The sequence below is a fragment of the Pleurodeles waltl genome, chromosome 9 (genome assembly GCF_031143425.1).
Source record: "Pleurodeles waltl isolate 20211129_DDA chromosome 9, aPleWal1.hap1.20221129, whole genome shotgun sequence".
Lineage (NCBI taxonomy): Eukaryota > Metazoa > Chordata > Amphibia > Caudata > Salamandridae > Pleurodeles > Pleurodeles waltl.
The window spans coordinates 27,748,016-27,768,931 of NC_090448.1; the positions used below are offsets into that span (position 1 = coordinate 27,748,016).

The 20,916-nt window shown below is 45.3% G+C and overlaps 1 protein-coding gene across 4 annotated transcripts in view; it reads left to right on the forward strand.

The window, feature by feature from the left end:
- USP19 (ubiquitin specific peptidase 19) overlaps nucleotides 1–20,916 on the forward strand; it is a 458,230-nt gene that overhangs the window by 56,795 nt on the left and 380,519 nt on the right. For all 4 annotated transcript variants that reach the window (XM_069206188.1, XM_069206190.1, XM_069206191.1 and 1 more), the window contains 2 exons: nucleotides 9,669–9,791; nucleotides 10,330–10,463. In XM_069206188.1, coding sequence (XP_069062289.1) covers nucleotides 9,669–9,791; nucleotides 10,330–10,463 — 257 coding nt within the window. The remainder of the gene's footprint in view (nucleotides 1–9,668; nucleotides 9,792–10,329; nucleotides 10,464–20,916) is intronic.

Consider the following 20,916-nt stretch of genomic DNA (forward strand, 5'->3'; position numbering starts at 1 on the left):
AATATTAAAGCTTTACAATGAATCAAGGCACAACTGAATTATTACTGCCAATTTCCAGAGACCTCTAACTCTAGAGTAGGGATTGGTAGAGCATGTTATAAGTTTGAAAGGACATTCATGCAAATATTTATCCAATCACTGCATGGGCCAGAATTTGCATGTACCAGCTGAAGCCCTTGGTGTAGTTCCTGTCGGTGAAGTGGGGCTCGGTCCCATAGTCCGGATGTCTGGTTGGACTGCAGGAGCATCCGGCTGCCTGTCCTGCTGTAGAAGCTGCAGAAAGGTCAAGGCTCGAGGTCTCAGGTCTTGAGGTTGTCTGGCCCAATGGGGTGCTTTGGAGACTGGGTTTGTTACTGGGGTGCCTTCAGTGGGGGGGGTTGTAGGAGCCAGGTGAGCAGCCTACGTGATCCTTTAAGTCTCCGGGACATTATAGCAGCACGTTTTGGTGCAGGAACAGGCACAGTAGAAGTAGGGCCAGCGAAAGAGCATGACCTACAGGAATAGCGCTCACCTTTTCACTGACATTTCGTCGCAGTTCCAACACCTGTTCTGATCCTCACATATTGTTCCATCTCATGGACACACTTACCACTTGGGCCCACTTATGCATACTGCATGGGGCATTGGATCAGCCACTTCAGCCATTGGATAACTTTACTGTGAATTATGGCATTCTGCTCTAGAGATAGATAATATCCATACAAAGTATATCCTTGGCTACCAGAGACTCCTAGGACAAAGTGAGCTTTGTGAGGCCAAACAATAATTTTCCTTTCAGCCAATATTGTTTTTTATATTGGCCTGGCCCAGCATCTTCTAAAAAAAATAAAGTATTAAAAAGTGAAAAAAGCAAAATTAACATTGATAATGCCTAAAGGCTGGCAGCCAACTCTGGACATAGTGGCTTTGCCAGTGCCTGTTTTACTTGTGAGTTGGTTATTGGGCCATAGATGACAAAGGCCATTTTTCATGTGTGATATCTTAAGCCATCCTTGCCACATTACACAAGAACATATGTGTAGAAAATGGGTTCCACACATGTAATTCCCCCCTTGATTTTTCACCCAGTTTTGGAATTCTACAGAGTGCCTCTTGCAGTAAATGCTGTGTAAATTGACTGCGAGTGATAACAGCCAGTGTTCACTGCACATCCTTGATCTGAAGTTCGAGTATCTTCCACCAGCTCAGCAAGCCGTGAGTATGGTACCCCCTCCCCCTTAACTCCACTCGCAAGTCGAGTGGACCCATTTCAAGGGTCCTTCAGGCACTCTGGAGCATCAGAGGCAGGACGCCGGGCTACCATTTCCTTCGGGCCATGGTTGGCAGCTACCATGGTCTTCGGAGGTAACGCCCAGCTCAAGCTCGGCACCAAAGAAACCTTTGAGGCCAACTGCTTCTGCACCGACCGCTCATGCTGCTGCACCGAGCTGCTTATCACCATGCTCTGCACCAAAACCACCCTGCAAGGTCTCCCTCGGCTCTGGCAGTGTTCAACCGGTCCTCTATAAACTACAAGAGGAGATCAGCACTCAACAAAGAGTTGGTCATTTCTTCCCTACATTATCCAGATCCTCGGCCGCTATGTGGTTTGCTGCTCAACCTATTGAAGCACCAACTGTCCTTCGAGGAAGCCCTGGACTTTCCAGCTCCACCAAGCAGTGAAAAAAACAGATATGCTAATAAGCCTTTTACTTTTAATACACACATCACTTTAGCCTGCTCCACAATCATCACCGACCCCACCTGCTTCTCTGGTTCTTTAGGGGACCCCCTTTACTATACACCTCCGGGGTCACCCCACTCTGACACAAGGAGTCATGGGAGGTGGCAGATTTTACACTCCTCCGCAGGGAGACATCTGGGACTCCTATCATGTGGACCCACCAGAGGACACAGATCCTGACTTGTAGCCTGCCCGCCCCACCCCTCTGATATGGATGACTCCATGTCCTCCCACAAACTTATTGGTTGGGCCACCTCCTTTCATAAGGTGTATCTCCACACTGAAAATCTAGAGGAGGATTATCTGTTTGAGACCCTCTCCTCTACCCACAGCTCCACCTAATGCCTCCCTATGTTTTGTTGTGAGGACCTCTTGGACCCGAGTCGGTTTCCCCTGTTTCTTAGCTTCATTTTAGATTTCATATTTTACACGTTTTAGCTGCATCGCTTTTGGCAGTTACATTTTGCACACTTTTACTTCACTTCGCCTGCATTATATTATTCTAGGAATGTATTGTATGCGTTGCTTGTTTTGCTTAGCCTTTTCTTGACTTATATCATCAGTACGTTCTTTTCAAGACTAAGAACACAGTGCACAATTTCCTTGTGCTTGTGTTGCCCATTTAAGGGACAGCTTCTAACATCTAGACAAAGCAATGCATCAGAGCTGTGCGTCTAACACAGTATGGTCTTATTATATAAATGATGTTATGACCCGGAAGGGGGCAGAGGGGCACGCCAGCCGCATCCATCCTGGAATGAGTACTGCTTTCGACTTGCAGCTCTACTGCGACTAATCTACCAGCTTCCAGAGAGGATTGCCATCTACACTACAGGCTGATTCCTGACATTTCCAAGTATGGAGCTGAGGCTAATCCTATAGATCGGGCAGGCAGAAGGGTACACCCATTATGCTGTCAGTATAGTGTTAGGGTCAGGTAGGAACCGTTAGAACCTCTAGAACCCATTTACCATGGTTGTATTATTCATTGTCTTTACCATGTTATTAATGCTGGTTACTTTGCTTTGTTTCATCTGCCTAATTATTGCAGCTCGTTCTCTTTATGCAAGATTACGATTGTTTCAGTAAATGTATTGAAACTTATTTTGTATCTCTCTTGTGTGTGTGTCCCGTGGGCATGCATGAGTAATACAAGGAAAGGGTGGGATCTGTTTCCATGACTTCCTTGGGAAGTCAGTGTGTCATGTTCAGGTGGCAACCATCACCTTTCACCCTGACATGGTTGGAGGTGTAGGCAAGGCACAGTGTGCTAGCTACGAGTTGGCCAGTGGTTGCCTATAGTGTAGAAGGACTCGGTTCCCCACATTCTGATGTTCTACCATCCTAAATACTCAGTCCTATTATCTTAGCAGAAACCGTATAACGATGACATGCTGCACCATACACCTGACAATTTCCAAGATCCCATCCGAGCTAAGGTAAATACACTTAGGATGGACAAGGAATACAAAGTCCCTCCCCTGCCGACCCCATATACATTTGTGGCCAGCTCCCACCTGACTCCCTTGTTGTTACTACCACCCATAAGAAGGCTAACTCCCAGGCCACTCCACCAGATAAAGTAAATGTATAGATGCTGCAGGTAAGAGTGACCGTCCATTCAGCCATCCATTGGTGTATTGCTTATTCCTTTGGGCTCTTCTCCAGGTATGATTGTGCCCGCTGGGATGTGATGGAGGAGCTCCTCCAGCACAGGAAAAGGGCTTATGAGATTGATGCTGAGAGGGAAACAAATGTCTACCACCACTATACGCTGGTCATTAGCTGCCGCTGACACTGCGGCCAGAGGGGTTTATTCTAGTATCCTGTTGCTCCGGCACGCCTGGCTCGGTGTCTCTGGCTTCAAGCCGAAAGTTCAGCAGAATCCGCTTAACATGCCGTTTGATGGTCAGCATCTATTCGGACTGAGGTGGACCAGACACTAGAGAAAACTAAGAACGATACAAAGACAACAAAAGCTATGGGTCCACTTCAAACACCTGCTCCTCGCGACTCCTTTTGTCTCCCACCCTATTATGGAGGCCCAAAGACCACTTTCCCCTGCGTCTCCATGTCCTGCTAGCATCCGAAGGCCCGTTAGTCCTCTCAGATTACTCTAGGGGTCTTACAGCGTGAACAATTCAAAAGGTAGAGGTAAAAGTGGTTCCCCTAAGGCAGCTGCCTCCACCACTAGCAAGGCCTGACTTGCCTCTCCATCCCCACGATTACACAACACCTGTTGGGCGCGCCGTCAACGGTTCATCCCTGCATGGTAGAACATCACCTCCGACCATTGGGTGCTGGACATTATCCAACTTGGTTATTGCCTAGAGCTCACTTTGAGGTCTCCCACCATTCCATCCCGCAAACACAGCTTCTCCCCAGAACACCATAGGCTGTTCTACAAAGAAGCCGAGGAGCTCCACAAGGGGGACTATAGAACCCGTCCCCCATCATCACCAGGGCTCAGGAGTATTCACTTTGTACTTCCTAACTCCCAAAAAGGACGATTCCCTCTGACCCATTCTGGACCTCAGGCCTCTAAACAAATATATTCTTTTGGAGCACTGCCATATGGTGAGTCTTCATGATGTCATCCCACTTCTGCAACAAAGTGATTTCATGACTGCTCTTAACCTGAAGGACTCCCACTTGCATTTACCAATACAGACGCACTGTCCGTATCTCAGGTTTGTGGTTAGCAGCAAACATTACCAGTTCAAGGTGCTCCCTTTTTTGGGCCAACACTGCCCCCTTAATTATTCCGAGTGCCTCGCAGTGGTGGCTGCTCATGTGTGCAGACTGCACATCCATGTCTTCCCCCTACCTGGACGACTGGCTGATCAAGAGTGTGAACCGCCAGCAATGCCGCAAACACACAAATCCTGGTAAACCTCCTACATGAGTTAGGGTTTACCATCTTTTTTTTTTTTTTTAAATGTGTTTTTATTATTTATTATCACACAACAAAGTTACACAAATGAAAACTGTCAATAAGAATAACATTTGCAACAGGTGCGTTCATCACATCGCCCTAGACGGCTATTGTACCGTGCCTGGGCTAAGGTGCACTCCGCCCGCTCCCGTGCCACTGCCAGGGGGTCCGTGTAGCCACGAGCCGGGGCAGGGGGGGATAGTCCGGGCTAAACATCATATTAAAGCATCCTGTTGCACTAAAAAAAAAAAAAAAAAAAAAAAAAAAGAAGGAAAAAAGGAAAGGGGTTTCTATGAGGGGGGATGAGGGCCGGCGGGGGGCAGAGGAGGAGAGGAGGAGGGGAAGAAGCGCGGGCGGGCGATTGGTCGTGAGCCCCTTTGTGTGCTGGTGTTATTACTGGTTGGTAACCATCTGTTAGGTTATACCAGCTTCATGCAGACGCCCCCTGCTCCTGTCCGCTTTTATATATATATATTTTTGTTCCTTATCGTTTTTATTTATTTGTTTATACTTCTACGCCGTTTTGTCACACTAGGTCTCCTGCCTGTTTACTTTTTTGTTATTTATAATTGGGTTAGCTTTGCGGTTAGGTTCAGCTATGTGATATTTTGCTTCTAGCCTGATGTGGGATGGTTGCGCGCTATCCCTGGGGGGTTGCAGCTATTTGGGACTGTAAGGTGCGGATTTTAATGTTTGTTGGGGGAGTGTTCAGGGCGGGCGTTCGTCATCTTTTCTTTCTATTATTGCAACAAAAGAGTACCAGGTGTCAAGACCTTTGACCCGAACGCCCCTTGTCGATAGGAGCTGCAGCGTGCCGGCCTCGGCCCTGGCCCAGCGCCACAGCTCCGATCGCCATTGTTCGATGCCCGGCGCAACTGGGGCCTTCCAGTGCATGGCTATAAGGCGTCTGTACATCGCCAGCGCTATGCATCTTAGAGTTTGTTTCCGTTTTTTGAGGCTTGGACCTATACCCAGCAAACACAGCTCCGGGGTGGGGGACAGTTCAACAGCTGTCCAATCGACAAGCAGTTCTATTATGTCTCCCCATACTTTCCGGATTGGGGGGCATTCCCAGGTCATGTGGTAAAAGGTGGCTTCGGGAGTGGCGCATCTGGGGCATGTTTGCTTTGATTGGGGGAACATACGGGTTATTCGGTGAGGTGATAAGTATGTTTGATGTAAATAATTAAACTGGGTATAGCGAAAACGCGGGTTGCGTGATACTTCTTTTGTCATTGTCAGCGCCTGATTCCAAGCGGGTTGTGACAGGGGTTCTGCTAGCACTGCATCCCATTTGTTCTTTGATTGTACTTGTTTATTTTCAACGCAGGAAGTTAAGATTATGTATGCTCTTGATACATTTATTGGGTCTTCTATGCTACCTAGCAACTCATGCAGTCTGGGGGAGACATTTGGTTCTGAGTTTTCATTGTTCCAGCAAGACCGTAGTGTCTGACGTACTGCTCCGTATGCTATAAAGCTTCCCCGCCCCAGTTCATATTTATCAGTTAGTGTATTGAAAGTTAGGAGGCGCCCTTCATTATAGATGTCGCCGATGGTGCGTATTCCCTTTTCTGGCCATCTGTTCAGGCCAACTCTAGCTGCTATGTTGGCAAGTTTCGGGATGGCCAAAAATGGTAGCCTGGGGGAATATTGTGGTGTTTTATTGTTCATGAGCACATGGTGGCCCCATATCCAGTGCGCAGTTTTCAGTAGTATGTTGCGTGGGTGTTTGGGGGATTCACGATTCATCAGGTATTGTATTAAGCCCATGTTCCCTAGAGACGAGATGATCATCTGTGATTCAGCTCCGTCTGGACGGCCTAGCCAGGATGAAATCCATTGTAACTGGGAAGCTGCATAGTACATTTCGAATCTAGGCGCTCCCAGTCCACCCATTGTTAGTGGTTGGTGTATTTTTGATAATGCCACTCGTCGTCTTCCGTTGCCCCATACGAGATTTATTAATAGGCTATTCAGAGGTTTAAAGAAGGAGGCTGGTAGAGCCAGTGGGAGGGCCATGAAGAAGTACAACAATCTGGGCAGGATCACCATCTTCGCTATGGCTACTCTGCCCATCGGTGACAGTGGGAGTGAGCACCAGAAGGGCAGGGAGCCTCTGATGGATCGGACCGCCTGCCCCAAGTTGCCGTCCTTGAGGTCTCGTGCGTCGTGGTATATGTTTACACCCAAGTATTTGAAGGTGGTGTAACACCATTTCAGTTCGCCAGGGTTGGAGGGTAATCTGTGTGCTTCAGGGACAGGGCACATAGGGAAAATGCACGACTTAGACCAATTTACCTTGAGCCCGGCCAATGTGCTAAACCTGCGCAGTAACTTCAGCACTTCAGGTAGGGATTCTTGGTAATCTCGTAAGAAAATAAGTGCATCGTCTGCGTATAGTGACACTATGCGGTATGTGTGGTCGTCTCGGATGCCCCATGCAGGGGCTACCGCACGTAGGTGAGCTGCTAAGGGTTCAATTGCGAGGGCGAATAAAAGCGGGGATAATGGACAGCCCTGTCTGGTTCCTCTCTCTATTTTAAACGGTTGCGAAATCGTGTCGCCCGTTTTAACTCTTGCGGATGGGTTAGTGTAGAGTACCCCTATCCATCTGATGAATGTTCGGCCGAAACCCATACGGCGCAATGTTTCCATCAGAAAGGGCCAACCCAGCGTATCGAATGCTTTTTCTATGTCTAGTGAGACTGCCACTTGAGCATAGTCGTCCGTTTGTGAGTTCGCCATTAGGCGCAATAAGTTTCGGATATTACTAAATGTGCTCCGGCCAGGTATGAATCCAGCCTGATCACGATGTATCAGGTCCGGCATACATGGGAGCAAGCGGTTGGCTAGCAGTTTGCCGAGTAGCTTGCAGTCTGTGTTCAGTAGTGATAGTGGTCTGTATGAACGTACATCCAAAGGAGTTAGGGTTTACCATCAACGCCACAAGATCCTGCCTCCAAAAAGGAAAAAAAATGGAAAAAAGGATCCTCCATGGCCTTCCTGGGTAACATTTTAGAAGCTGACATTTGCAAAGCAGCTACCTGGTCTACACCACCCACTTTGCAGATGGATCATAAGAATTATCCAGACATGCTATGCAAAAGCTGAAACAACTTGGCACATTCCTCCTAGAGCCCACTCCACTTGGAAAAAGGAGCCTCATTGATCTTCCTGGGTAACAATCCAATAGCTGACATGTGCAAAGCAGCTACCTGGTCTACACCACCCACTTTTAGAAAACAGTACTGTGGGGATGTGCTAACACGCCAATGTTGACCAGGCAGTACTTCGTACAGTCTTTCAAGCTACTGCAACACCCACAGCCGAGCCAGTGCTTTTGGGAACACTGCTTAACAGTCTGTGCCCAGCATGTGTATCTACAGTCACACATGCCTTGAACAGAAAATGTTACTTACCCTGTAAGCATCTGTTTAGTGGCATGTAGTGTTGTAGATTTACATGTGCCCATTCTCCTTTCAGGGCGTCTACGGACATTCAGGCGTCCTTTGATTTCTTTTTCTTTTTTTTTTGCATGGACATCTCACTATACCTCTCCTCACTTCACATTGCAACCTCCCCCTGTGCAGGAAAACAGTCCAACAATGAAGTTTATGCCCATGCACGTTATCAGCGAGAGCTGGAGTCACTGTACCTCATGACTCAAAAGACATCTTCGAAGAATAACAGCTTGCCCAACAGTAAATGGCAGGAGTATGGGCAGAATATGCCCATGCCATGAACAGATGCTTACAGGGTAAGTAATATTTTTCTTAGTAAAATCAGGAGAACTTTAGCACCAAACCTAAAGATGTTTCCCATGAGCAGTACCCTGGGGGGATGGTTGGGGAGGGTTGAGTATGGCTATGGCATGTGTCACTCTCGCCTCATTAACCTCAGCAGCACAGCGGCTACCAGAGAAGCAGTATCACACACTGGGCCAGCCAGTTGGGTCTGAGGGTACACGGCATAGTAGTCCAAAATGAGTTTTTACAAACCTCATTTTAGGGTAATGATGGGATGCTTATTTCTCTCCCTTTTGCTTTGATCTGCTGTGTTCTGGGTTCAAAGCAGTTGTGTTCTTGGCACACCTGTATCTTTGAATAACCCTGCTGTCTGCCTTGTATTCTGCATATTTAGGGAGTGACATTTGACTTGCTTTTACAATAGTTCATATGGAAATCAGACACCTATATTCTACTGGGCTACCACACAAGCACCTGTGGAGCTTTGTATATCCTAGGCTGCTACCCCTGTCCCTCTCGGCCACAGACTTTTGGAGTCTTGCTGCATTTATTAGGGATGATGAAGACTGAGGTCCGACATGTGCAGACACACAGACTAAAACACTGTTTGCAGTCTGCAGAACCTTTAAGCGAAGAGCATACTGTTACACTCTGTTTGATGTTACACCCTTTTTGTTAAGTAGCAAGGTTTCTTTTTTGCTAGAGAGCTGTTACAACCTGTTCATAAAGGGCGTTGGATGTCGCCATGCCATTTATTAACGAGCCGCCACAGAGTAGTCTATTCCCAAATTCAGTAATACTCTATTAGCCTGGAATGAATAAAAGTTGGACCTGTTGGTTATTAAAGCTGACATGCATGTTGCTTTGATTTCTAAATTGAACGCTTAACTGATTAATGTTGTACCACCATGCTCCATTCTCTAACATATTTGACGGTTAATGTTTGGTCTTCGGTGATTAAAGCTTATTTTTTTTAATTTATTTTTATTTATGCACAGTTGTAGGAAGACTTGAATACTGGTTTACTGGAGATTACCCTTTAGATAGTCACCCTTTTCAAATAATGTTTAATAACTTGTTATACTAATGTTGTTTGTTCTTTCTGTTTGTAGCCACACATTTTATGTACTTTGTATTTGTCTTGATGTTACTTTGTATGGTCCAGGGTGCATAAAGACAGCCATTAAGACAGTTTCCTGGTTCTTGCTTCTCTTAGAGTCTCTTCATTTGTATGGATTCTCATGCTCTGTTTTCTATTCAGATCTGCAGATGGATTGGAAGCAGAGCTCAGACAAGGTGATTGTGAAGCTGAATACTGGCTCTCTGAAGATAGACGAGGTGGAAGCAGCTTTCACTGACACAGATTGTACTATCAGATTACCAGGTACAGTTACATTTGCTTTTCTTAGATGGCGAGATCACAGCCACTGCCTTCTACTCAGCCGGAATATTAATTCTGTTAGAGAAGAGATCACCTCTTTCTTGATTTAAAAATCAAAGTTCACTTCGGCAGTGAGTTATAGTTGTGATTTCCATTATATTGTAAAAGAGTAGGGTTTCAGTGTCTTTACTGTAACTTTAGCTAAAAGCTCCAGGGCCGCTTTGTCTCATTATTACATTATGGAATTTGTAATCTTTGCTTGTCACTGGTGGAGATTTGCTAAAAGAACCCGGGGTGGAATAGATGCTGATCAATTAAGTGAAAAGCAAAGGATTGCTGTATCTAGAAAAGCACCTTTGAAAGTATACAATCTCTGCAGGCACTGAGAGTTACCTTGCAGCTTTTTGTTCGAGCTCCACCTTCATATTGTTTTATGCTGCTACAATCAAATAGATGCATTAAGAGAATTGGACTTCGGGTTACTGAATATCAGCCCTAAATACACACCTTGCCTTATTGCTGCTCTCTGGGTTATTCCTAGATGGTCGTCAGTGGAACTGCCAGTTCCGCGAAGAGATAGAAGCCTCCTGCAGCAAGGTCCTGTATAAGGAGAAAGGGAACTTCCTTCAGCTCACCCTCCAAAAAAAAATTCCTATGTACAGTTGGCCGGACCTGGTAAGTCCACTCTTTGGCTTAATATTTTTCCCTTGAGTTTTAAATTTCTCTCAATAAGGCATACAATTATTTCCAAGAAATCAATGGCAGGTTTTTGCTTGTCATTCATTTAATGTTTTTTAATTAAGCTTATATTTGCATTTTTGCACATGTAAATCTATTTCAGAAGTCGTCCTGTGCATTATATAGTATATACATTGTTGAATAATTGTGTTGCTTAACTGTTCCATCCACATCTCAGTGCTACAGCCCGCCCACAAGTGCTTTCATACTGCCGTGGCTTGGGTACATGGATTTTTAGTTTGGCTCCACCACACCTCTTGTAACCCATTTACCTGAAGTTGAATTGCTTGTTGGACTGACTGAAGTGCAGAACAATACCCTAGAGCTGAATGTGTACCGGTATGAATCACTGACTTGCTGTAATTTAACTGTCAAAAGACAAAGTCAGCACCATTATCGAGCTCAGAAGTAGAATGCTGGTAGTTCTGAATTGTCTTTATTTTCATAGATCACGAAGGCAAGGTGTGAATTTACAGTGGTATGTGTCATAGCTCACTGAACTAACTAAATCCTAAACTGTTGCTCAATAGACCCTTTGTTGATAGTCCTAAATGTTTAGAATAATTCCCAGTTGCCTTCCTGGACTTCACAACAGTTAGGGTGATAAATCCAGCATGTCCATATGTTCTGAAACACCTTTCAGGGGTCTAAAGGCAGGATTTTCTGAAATACACAATTTTACTACAAAACATCCTTTCTCAAAACTGTATTGGAGCATCTAATGCACAGACTGCTTGCGTGTATGTCTAATGTCTGGAGAGAAAAGTGTAGTTTTACGGGCTTACATTTTGAGGTGAGGAAAAAAAATATCCTGTCCCTTTAAGTCCCTGAGCTTCCACTAACCATGAAATCCCTTGTGCCAGTAATTGCATCACAGTGTCAGTTTGTTTTTATGACTTGTGTGAAAAAGGATCATAGAACATATTGGTAGTTTCACCCATCCATTTTCAAAGAATATTTTTTCTCAGGATTTCAGTTTTATTTTGCTTTTACTCAACAACTTGTCATCCACTGGGTGATTGGAGCCATTTTTACAGAAGGCCGCCTCTTTTTATCACATGCCCCTCTAGGGGAGAAAGAAGGGGCTGCCTCTGACGCACAACACGCGTGGCAGCTTGTCTTCCCTTCTTCCATTCAGTGAAAGAATGTGAGTTCTGCATAATGATTTCTAGAAGAATCCTGAAACACCAAGAGGGCAGTACAATTCAGAGGCAATCCGGAGGATCTAATGTTGAAGGAAAAACAGAAAAAGCACAAACATGAAAAATCCTGCAGAGACCATGCAGTCCCTAGAGGGAAGGAATGAACAGATCATAAGGACTCCTACAGAGTGATATCCGGAGAAAGAGATCTCAACAGGCGAGAAGAGACCTGATCTTTTCCATTTTCAGTGACACAAGCTCCATGAATGAGCATGTCATCACGGTTGAAGGCATCAGTGTTAACATGCTGTCCTTAAAATGTTGGCTCGATTAAATCATCCACACCAACACTGGTTTTCAAAGTTGCAAGACACATCGAGACATGTCAGACTGCCGACGACCCAATCACAGTCTACACTAAAGTGCTATGTTACCCTTGTTGTGAATACAAACTGTCCGTCCAACGTCGACACAGTCACCAGTATTGAAGTCACCATTGCATCACTTCTCGATGTTGGCCAGATCGACATTGAGAGTTCATTTCGCCGATATCTAAGAAAACACTAAGACTGGTACCTGAAAAGGAGCAATCATTTCAACCTTTGGGGTCTAACCAGTTCATCATACTTAAGGAAGACCAAATACAGACTCCACTGAGACCTCTGAACCCTCCGCTGTCACCAAGAATGGTTTCTTGTCCATCCTTTGTCACAAATATGGAAGATGCCATTGACTGCTTTAGAACTTCAAACTGGTCACACAGTCACCTGAGATCTTCATCCATTTCATCTTCCTGGTCACATTCATCTGGCACATATTCAAGATCCTCTTATACTCTTAAGTCACCTGCTGGCTCGCCCACAAGAATTTCAACAGTTGTTGAAATACCCACCTAATTGGCATGTTTTTTATGTTCACTGAACGTGCAGGTATTTTGGTCTCTGATTATTGGTCAACTGATAACACCTTCTACTGAATTAGTTTTGAAGAAACAGAAGAGCCGCAAAAGTAGATGTACTTGCCTATATGTAAAGAAATGGCTCCCTGTTGCAGTTACCCCCCCACTTTTTGCCTGATACTGATGCTGACTTGACTGAGAAGTGTGCTGGGACCCTGCTAACCAGGCCCCAGCACCAGTGTTCCTTCACCTAAAAGGTACCATTGTATCCACAATTGGCACACCCTGGCATTCAGATAAGTCCCTTGTAACTGGTACTTCTAGTACCAAGGGCCCTGATGCCAAGGAAGGTCTCTAAGGGCTGCAGCATGTCTTATGCCACCCTAGAGACCCCTCACTCAGCACAGACCCACTGCTTACAAGCCTGTGTGTGCTAGTGGGAACAAAATGAGTAAGTCGACATGGCACTCCCCTCAGGGTGCCATGCCAGCCTCTCACTGCCTATGCAGTATAGGTAAGACACCCCTCTAGAAGGCCTTACAGCCCTAAGGCAGGGTGCACTATACCATAGGTGAGGGTACCAGTGCATGAGCACTGTGCCCCTACAGTGTCTAAACAAAACCTTAGACATTGTAAGTGCAGGGTAGCCATAAGAGTATATGGTCTGGGAGTTTGTCAAACACGAACTCCACAGCACCATAATGGCTACACTGAAAACTGGGAAGTTTGGTATCAAACTTCTCAGCACAATAAATGCACACTGATGCCAGTGTACATTTTATTGTAAAATACACCCCAGAGGGCACCTTAGAGGTGCCCCCTGAAACTTAACCGACTATCTGTGTAGGCTGACTAGTTTTAGCAGCCTGCCACAACCAGAGACATGTTGCTGGCCCCATGGGGAGAGTGCCTTTGTCACTCTGAGGCCAGTAACAAAGCCTGCACTGGGTGGAGATGCTAACACCTCCCCCAGGCAGGAATTGTCACACCTGGCGGTGAGCCTCAAAGGCTCACCTCCTTTGTGCCAACCCAGCAGGACACTCCAGCTAGTGGAGTTGCCCGCCCCCTCCGGCCAGGCCCCACTTTTGGCGGCAAGGCCGGAGAAAATAATGAGAAAAACAAGGAGGAGTCACTGGCCAGTCAGGACAGCCCCTAAGGTGTCCTGAGCTGAGGTGACTCTGACTTTTAGAAATCCTCCATCTTGCAGATGGAGGATTCCCCCAATAGGGTTAGGATTGTGACCCCCTCCCCTTGGGAGGAGGCACAAAGAGGGTGTACCCACCCTCAGGGCTAGTAGCCATTGGCTACTAACCCCCCAGACCTAAACACGCCCTTAAATTTAGTATTTAAGGGCTACCCTGAACCCTAGAAAATGAGATTCCTGCAACTACAAGAAGAAGGACTGCCTAGCTGAAAACCCCTGCAGCGGAAGACCAGAAGACGACAACTGCCTTGGCTCCAGAAACTCACCGGCCTGTCTCCTGCCTTCCAAAGATCCTGCTCCAGCGACGCCTTCCAAAGGGACCAGCGACCTCGACATCCTCTGAGGACTGCCCCTGCTTCGAAAAGACAAGAAACTCCCGAGGACAGCGGACCTGCTCCAAGAAAAGCTGCAACTTTGTTTCCAGCAGCTCCAAAGAACCCTGCAAGCTCCCCGCAAGAAGCGTGAGACTTGCAACACTGCACCCGGCGACCCCGACTCGGCTGGTGGCGATCCAACACCTCAGGAGGGACCCCAGGACTACTCTGATACTGTGAGTACCAAAACCTGTCCCCCCTGAGCCCCCACAGCGCCGCCTGCAGAGGGAATCCCGAGGCTTCCCCTGACCGCGACTCTTTGAACCTAAAGTCCCGACGCCTGGGAGAGACCCTGCACCCGCAGCCCCCAGGACCTGAAGGACCGGACTTTCACTGGAGGAGTGACCCCCAGGAGTCCCTCTCCCTCGCCCAAGTGGAGGTTTCCCCGAGGAATCCCCCCCTTGCCTGCCTGCAGCGCTGAAGAGATCCCGAGATCTCTCATAGACTAACATTGAAAACCCGACGCTTGTTTCTACACTGCACCCGGCCGCCCCCGCGCCGCTGAGGGTGAAGTTTCTGTGTGGGCTTGTGTCCCCCCCGGTGCCCTACAAAACCCCCCTGGTCTGCCCTCCGAAGACGCGGGTACTTACCTGCAAGCAGACCGGAACCGGGGCACCCCCTTCTCTCCATTCTAGCCTATGTGTTTTGGGCACCACTTTGAACTCTGCACCTGACCGGCCCTGAGCTGCTGGTGTGGTGACTTTGGGGTTGCTCGGAACCCCCAACGGTGGGCTACCTTGGACCAAGAACTGAACCCTGTACGCGTCTTACTTACCGGGTAAAACTAATCAAAACTTACCTCCCCTAGGAACTGTGAAAATTGCACTAAGTGTCCACTTTTAAAACAGCTATTTGTCAATAACTTGAAAAGTATACATGCAATTTTGATGATTTGAAGTTCCTAAAGTACTTACCTGCAATACCTTTCGAATGAGATATTACATGTAGAATTTGAACCTGTGGTTCTTAAAATAAACTAAGAAAAGATATTTTTCTATATAAAAACCTATTGGCTGGATTTGTCTCTGAGTGTGTGTACCTCATTTATTGTCTTGTGTATGTACAACAAATGCTTAACACTACTCCTTGGATAAGCCTACTGCTCGACCACACTACCCCAAAATAGAGCATTAGTATTATCTATTTTTACCACTATTTTACCTCTAAGGGGAACCCTTGGACTCTGTGCATGCTATTCCTTACTTTGAAATAGCACATACAGAGCCAACTTCCTACACTATAGCACTGATTTTTAGTTTGCATGCAAACTTTTCTAGTTTAGTAGTAGAGTTAAAAGGAGGTGATGAAATAAAAACTACTGAATAGTCTTCAGATGGCACTAATCTCCAATCTATACAATCATGAATTTTGGGCTTGCCACTACTTGATTGAAATATCCAAGTTTATATTTTCTGCATGTAGTGCAAATACTCTCATAGCCAGCTACTTGCCCACTTAGAAGCAATGTACACATAAAGCCCCTGGAACCAGAGAGTATACGGAGGCAGTAAGTAACTTTGCATTTGCAGCAGCAAGAATTTGAAGGACATTACGCTTAGCTTTGTCAACCTGAAACCCTGCTGAATTTGCAGGATTTCTCTGACCACGACATCGAAACTCACCCAAAACATGTCTGCTTGTTGCCAGATGGTTGCTGTTTTTCTTGAAATTGTACATTACCTTAACTAAATGCTTTTGTTTGTTTTTTAATTTAACAATAAGTCCCCCAAAGAATGTCTAAAATAGCACTCTTCATTAAAATGTCTGCCTTTTCCTTTTATAGATTTGCCCTCCTAGAGTTCACTATAGTCCGTAAGGCCCTTTAACCGAAATAGAAACTAACTTCAGTGTATTATGGGAAGGTAAATTATGCAACATTTAAATCCACTCTTCAGTCACCTGTTTATTGTAACTTTGCTCTACCCCCATCTCATTGCCCATCCAAGCAGGCATAAAGTAATCAAACTTCTGGGTACTCCCAAGAGTTCCCTGAATGAGTTGGAATATCTATTTCCACCACCACCACCATCCAACCCAAAAAGATGTTAAGGTAAATGACGTTCTACCCTGACCCATTTTCAGAACCAGTTTTGAGAACCCAGTGATGCTACTCTATACATTTGAGACTACCATCTGCTTTTTTATGGCATTGGAATTGATCTGTCAGCATAGTTTAAAAAAAAATATTCACTTCTGATTTTATCTCAAATCTTCCATCAACTTTTCAGAGATTTGCATACCAGTAATTAAAAATGTTCCTTTAATATTCCCTTCTGTACTTGTCATTGATTAACTTCATAGTTCATCATTTGTATTCCTACTGTCAGTCACAAAATCGTTGGCCTGTGGTTTACAGAGCTTCAGTGAGAGGTTTTCTTTCAACGATCATTGTAGCAGTCGAGCTGTCCTGCTTACCGTTTCATTATGAAATCTGATTGACAGGCCGATGACTCAACCTTTCCTGAAAATAGCATGTGGGTGGGCAGACTTAGCTAGCTGCACCAGTCTTTTTTTTCCATTCTCTTGCTTATACTCCCACTTACTGAATTCTAAAGATGACAATTATCTGTAGTTTTATTGAAAAAGCTTTCGCTTGTATTTTAAGATAATAATTTTATAGAGGCCATTATTATGAAATAGTGCAAAATGACATAATTATTCTAAATCTAAAGCCCTTTCTTGGACACTCAGTATATACACATATATATACATATATATTCATTGAAAAAAACAAAGGTTACAGGGACGTTATAATTAGGTTCTGAATATACTCGTGCAGAACCATAGAAATTCAGCAGTTATAGTTAGTTCTTTTAAGTAACTATAACTCGCACCCTAAGGTAACTAAAACTTGTGCCCTTGCAATGCGCAGTTTTTGTATCAGTAATTTTATTGGAAATGTTTCAGTGATATCAAAGATGGCATACAAGATCTCATCAATGATCTAATATGTGGAGTAATTAGCTTTGCATGGCGAAGGCGCAAGTTATAGTTACCTTAGTTTGCGAGTTATAGTTACCTTAGGTTGCGGGTTATAGTTACTTAAAAGAACTAACTATAACTGCTGAATTTCTTTGGCTCTGTAGTGAAACCTGAAGTCCTAGTGGGAACAGCACCAGAGAAATCTCTTAGCTTGTATATAGATTTCAGAGGAGACTGCAAAAGACCTGCAGTGGTGACTGCTGGGTCAGTGGCAGACCTCTCTCCTTCCCCCACCCAGATGGAACAGCGGTGACTAAAGCATCACTTCTGGGTTGAGTAGGCAATCTGGCAGAAGTGGAGATCAGAGGCTTCTGGTCTCTAGTGAAAGCTCGATTCCACATCAGTTTGTTCAAGTTGAGGGTGATTTGCTTGTCTTTGAAGGCCTTTCTACCCACCATCAGAAGAAGGCTGGTGCAAGTGCTCATGAATAACACCACCTCCAATTTTTACTGCAACGAGTAGAGTAGAGTGGAGTGGAGGTTTTGGTCTTTTACCAGGAGGCTGGCTCTATGCCTCTGGAAATTTCTAGACTACCAGGATATGTCTCTGGTGGTGATCTGGTTTGCAGGATTTCTAAACACCAGGGTGGACAAACTCAGCCCTCGAGGCTTTATGGAAAATAAATAGCAGTTACACCTGGAGGTGGTGCAGCGTGTCTTCCATAAATGAGGCTCCATCTATTTTCTACTGCCGAGAACTCTGTGTCAGCAATTTTACACATTGGAGTTCCCAAAGAGACTCTTTGAGATGCATTCTGCCTAGAGTGGATCTCAGGACTCCTGTATGCCTTCAGGATTCCTGTATGCCTTCCATTTCCTGCCTCTCCTGCCCAGAGTTCTGAAGATCGGGATCAACTGGGCCAAAGTCATGCAGGAGGCACCTGATTGGGCCAGGCGTGTGTGGTACCCAGAACTCCTGGGCATGAGCATCTATTCTCCAATCATGCTACCGCTTCTGGAGGATCTTCTGTTGCAGCAGCAGGGCGTGATCTTGCCTGCGTAATCTGCATAGCCACATGTGGAGATTAAGTGGCAGCAATTGACTGCATTTGACCTTCCTCCTGAGGGCATTGATATAATTTTGGTGGCAAAGCGTTCCTCTATAAACGTTGCTGTATGCTGATCATTGGGACAGATTTATGGCTTGGTGCTGCATCCACCAGATTGATCCACTGCAAGACAAATTGTCTGAAGTTAGTTGTTTGTTTTGTCCCTGGCCCTAGAAGTTCTTGCTTTGGGTATGGTGAAGGACTATTTGTTGACTGTTGGCAGCTTTCAGTGCTGTCTTCTTTATTTAAGTCACGTGCTGTGATGAGATTTTTGAAAGGTTGCACCACTTGTTTCTGCTGAAACTCTTTTCATTGCGTCTGTGGGACTTGAATTTAGTGCTCACTTTTTTGTTGTGTACACCTTTTGAGCCACTGCACTGTTGTACATTAAGACTTCTGATGTAGAAAACTGTTTTTCTGATCACCTTAACATCGGCTAGGCATGTGAGGGAGCTTCAGACACTTTTTTTTTATTTTGTCACCCCCTACTCCTTATATAACATTCTTCCCAGATAAGTTGGTTTTGAGGGTCCAGGTTTTCTTTCTGCTGGAAGTGGTCACTCCATGTCATGTCGGACAGGCTCGCACCCTTCTGGCATTCTTTGCCCTACTCAGCCCTCTAAGGAGGAAGAGAGGCTCCATCATTTGGGCCTAAAGAAGGCACTCTACTTTTATAGAGATTACATTAAAAACCATTGGCTGAGCGATCAGCTCTGTGGGGTTCTTCACGGCGAAGAATGGCCAGGTACTGCAGAAACGGATCATCGCTCAATTAATTGTTCTGCTAAACACTGGCTAAGAAACAGCCTTCAGCAGGTTCATGGGTTCATTCCAGCAGAGCCAAAGCTGCTCCCACTGGCCAGGTGCTGTAGGTGCCCTTCCTAGATATTTGTGAGGGACTTACGTGGGCCTAGGTACATACGTTCATGAAACACTACTGCCTCAACCGTCGGGGCGTTTTGTCCGCTCTGTCCTAAAGGACTTTTTGATCTACACCAGTTCACAGACCCACCATCTTGGAAGATACTGGTATGCTGTCTATTCACAGGATGAGGAACCCGCAGTTAGAAGTATCAGTCAGAACAACAATTTACTTACCTTTGTTAAGTCTTTCTGGTGGATACCCTATCTAACCACAGTTTCCTCACCAACACTCCTGCCTCCCTGTTCTGTACACTGGTCTCTGTTCCTTATCAAAAGGTCCAAATTTAGAGAGCTGCACACTGGTCATCACAGTCTGCCAATAGGCTCTGCGTCGGAGGGAGATGACAGCCTGAAGATGCAACTGACATCAGTGTGCATCTGTGGCGCTTAAACGCAGATCCGCTTGTCACTTCCGGAGCGAAATGATGTAATTGAGGAGCTGGTTGACGCCACCTCCCGGTGCGCAGGAGTACTGCTTTGAATTTTCCAGATCCAGTCTGATGCCAGGGGAATATTCACAAGGTGAGGAATCTGCAATTAGACATTATCCACCATAAAGATTGTTACCTAAGGTAAGTAACTTGTTCTTATGCATGTCATCTTTTGAAGTCACCTGGTAACCACTGTGATTGCTTTTACACCTTTGTGCCTGATTGAAGGTGATATCACTATTGCCTTTCCTCATCAAGCAGTCATGCTTCTTCTGGCCTGCTACCTACTTGTCTAAGCGTGCTGCAAGTTTATTTGGCTTGGTCATACTAAAGCAGCTCTGTTAAGCATACAGCTGAAAGTTGCTCTTCTAACTACAACTATAATATCTGCTAAAGGTTGCGACTTTCTTTCTTTTTCTCAATCAACTGAAACGTTGGTGACATCAATGTAGAAATGTCTCCCATTTGGCACCTTCCCAGACTTTTCAAAAGGTTTTTAGGTTTGTGTTGTTTTCAGCCCAAACATTCTAATTGGAGCATCATTCAGCACTCATGCTTGTTCTCTTTCTATGCAACAACTCATCACAGCTTCTTTACACACTATTGATAATCTCCTCAAGAGCTTTGTCTTCATTCCACAAATTTTGTATGGCAGGTGCTAATTCAAAGGTCCCGCTATCTTTTGGCTAGGTTAATCCTACACAAACACCACATGCATTAATCCATGCAATTGCAACTACTCTGCAACTTAGTTTATACTATAGGGGGTTACTGTAGCTGCTTCTAATTTGAGAAGTGCCACAGCGGAAGACCTGTTGTGGACAATATCAATATGTACTGTGGACTTGGAGTCATCATACTGCCTATCATTGATTTGTAATCTCCTTATCTTACCTCTTATTGATGGTTTTCATTGCTCCACTTGTGCCTGTGCCTCCCAGGAGTAGAGATTCTTTAACATCCTTTTGATTAGATTTGTATCTTTCCACTGCTTACACTCGGACAACTACTTTTTTTGTTTCAGCACTTAAAGTTGTGTGTGTTTGTTTTCTTGCCATCTCATAAGCTGCTTTCCCCAGTCGAATCACTGACCCATGCTTTCAGTGCTGCTCCTCCCTTGCCGCAGCTCATGCATTGCTTCCCCCATTTCTTCCCCCACACCACACTAATAATTATAGTTGATCAACCACCCACTCAGAAAGCTTCTACATTGCTGTTTGACTTGTCTTTCTTCTGCAAGTCACTATTGGAAGCAACAAAAGTCCTTTGCCTGTATTAGTGTGCCTCTTTGTCCTTGTATGTTTTCTGACAGGTTTGCCCTTGTGAACTTGATAATCTCATGAGCCCATTCAAGTTCTTTCTGTTCTACAGAATGAGCTATTAGAGC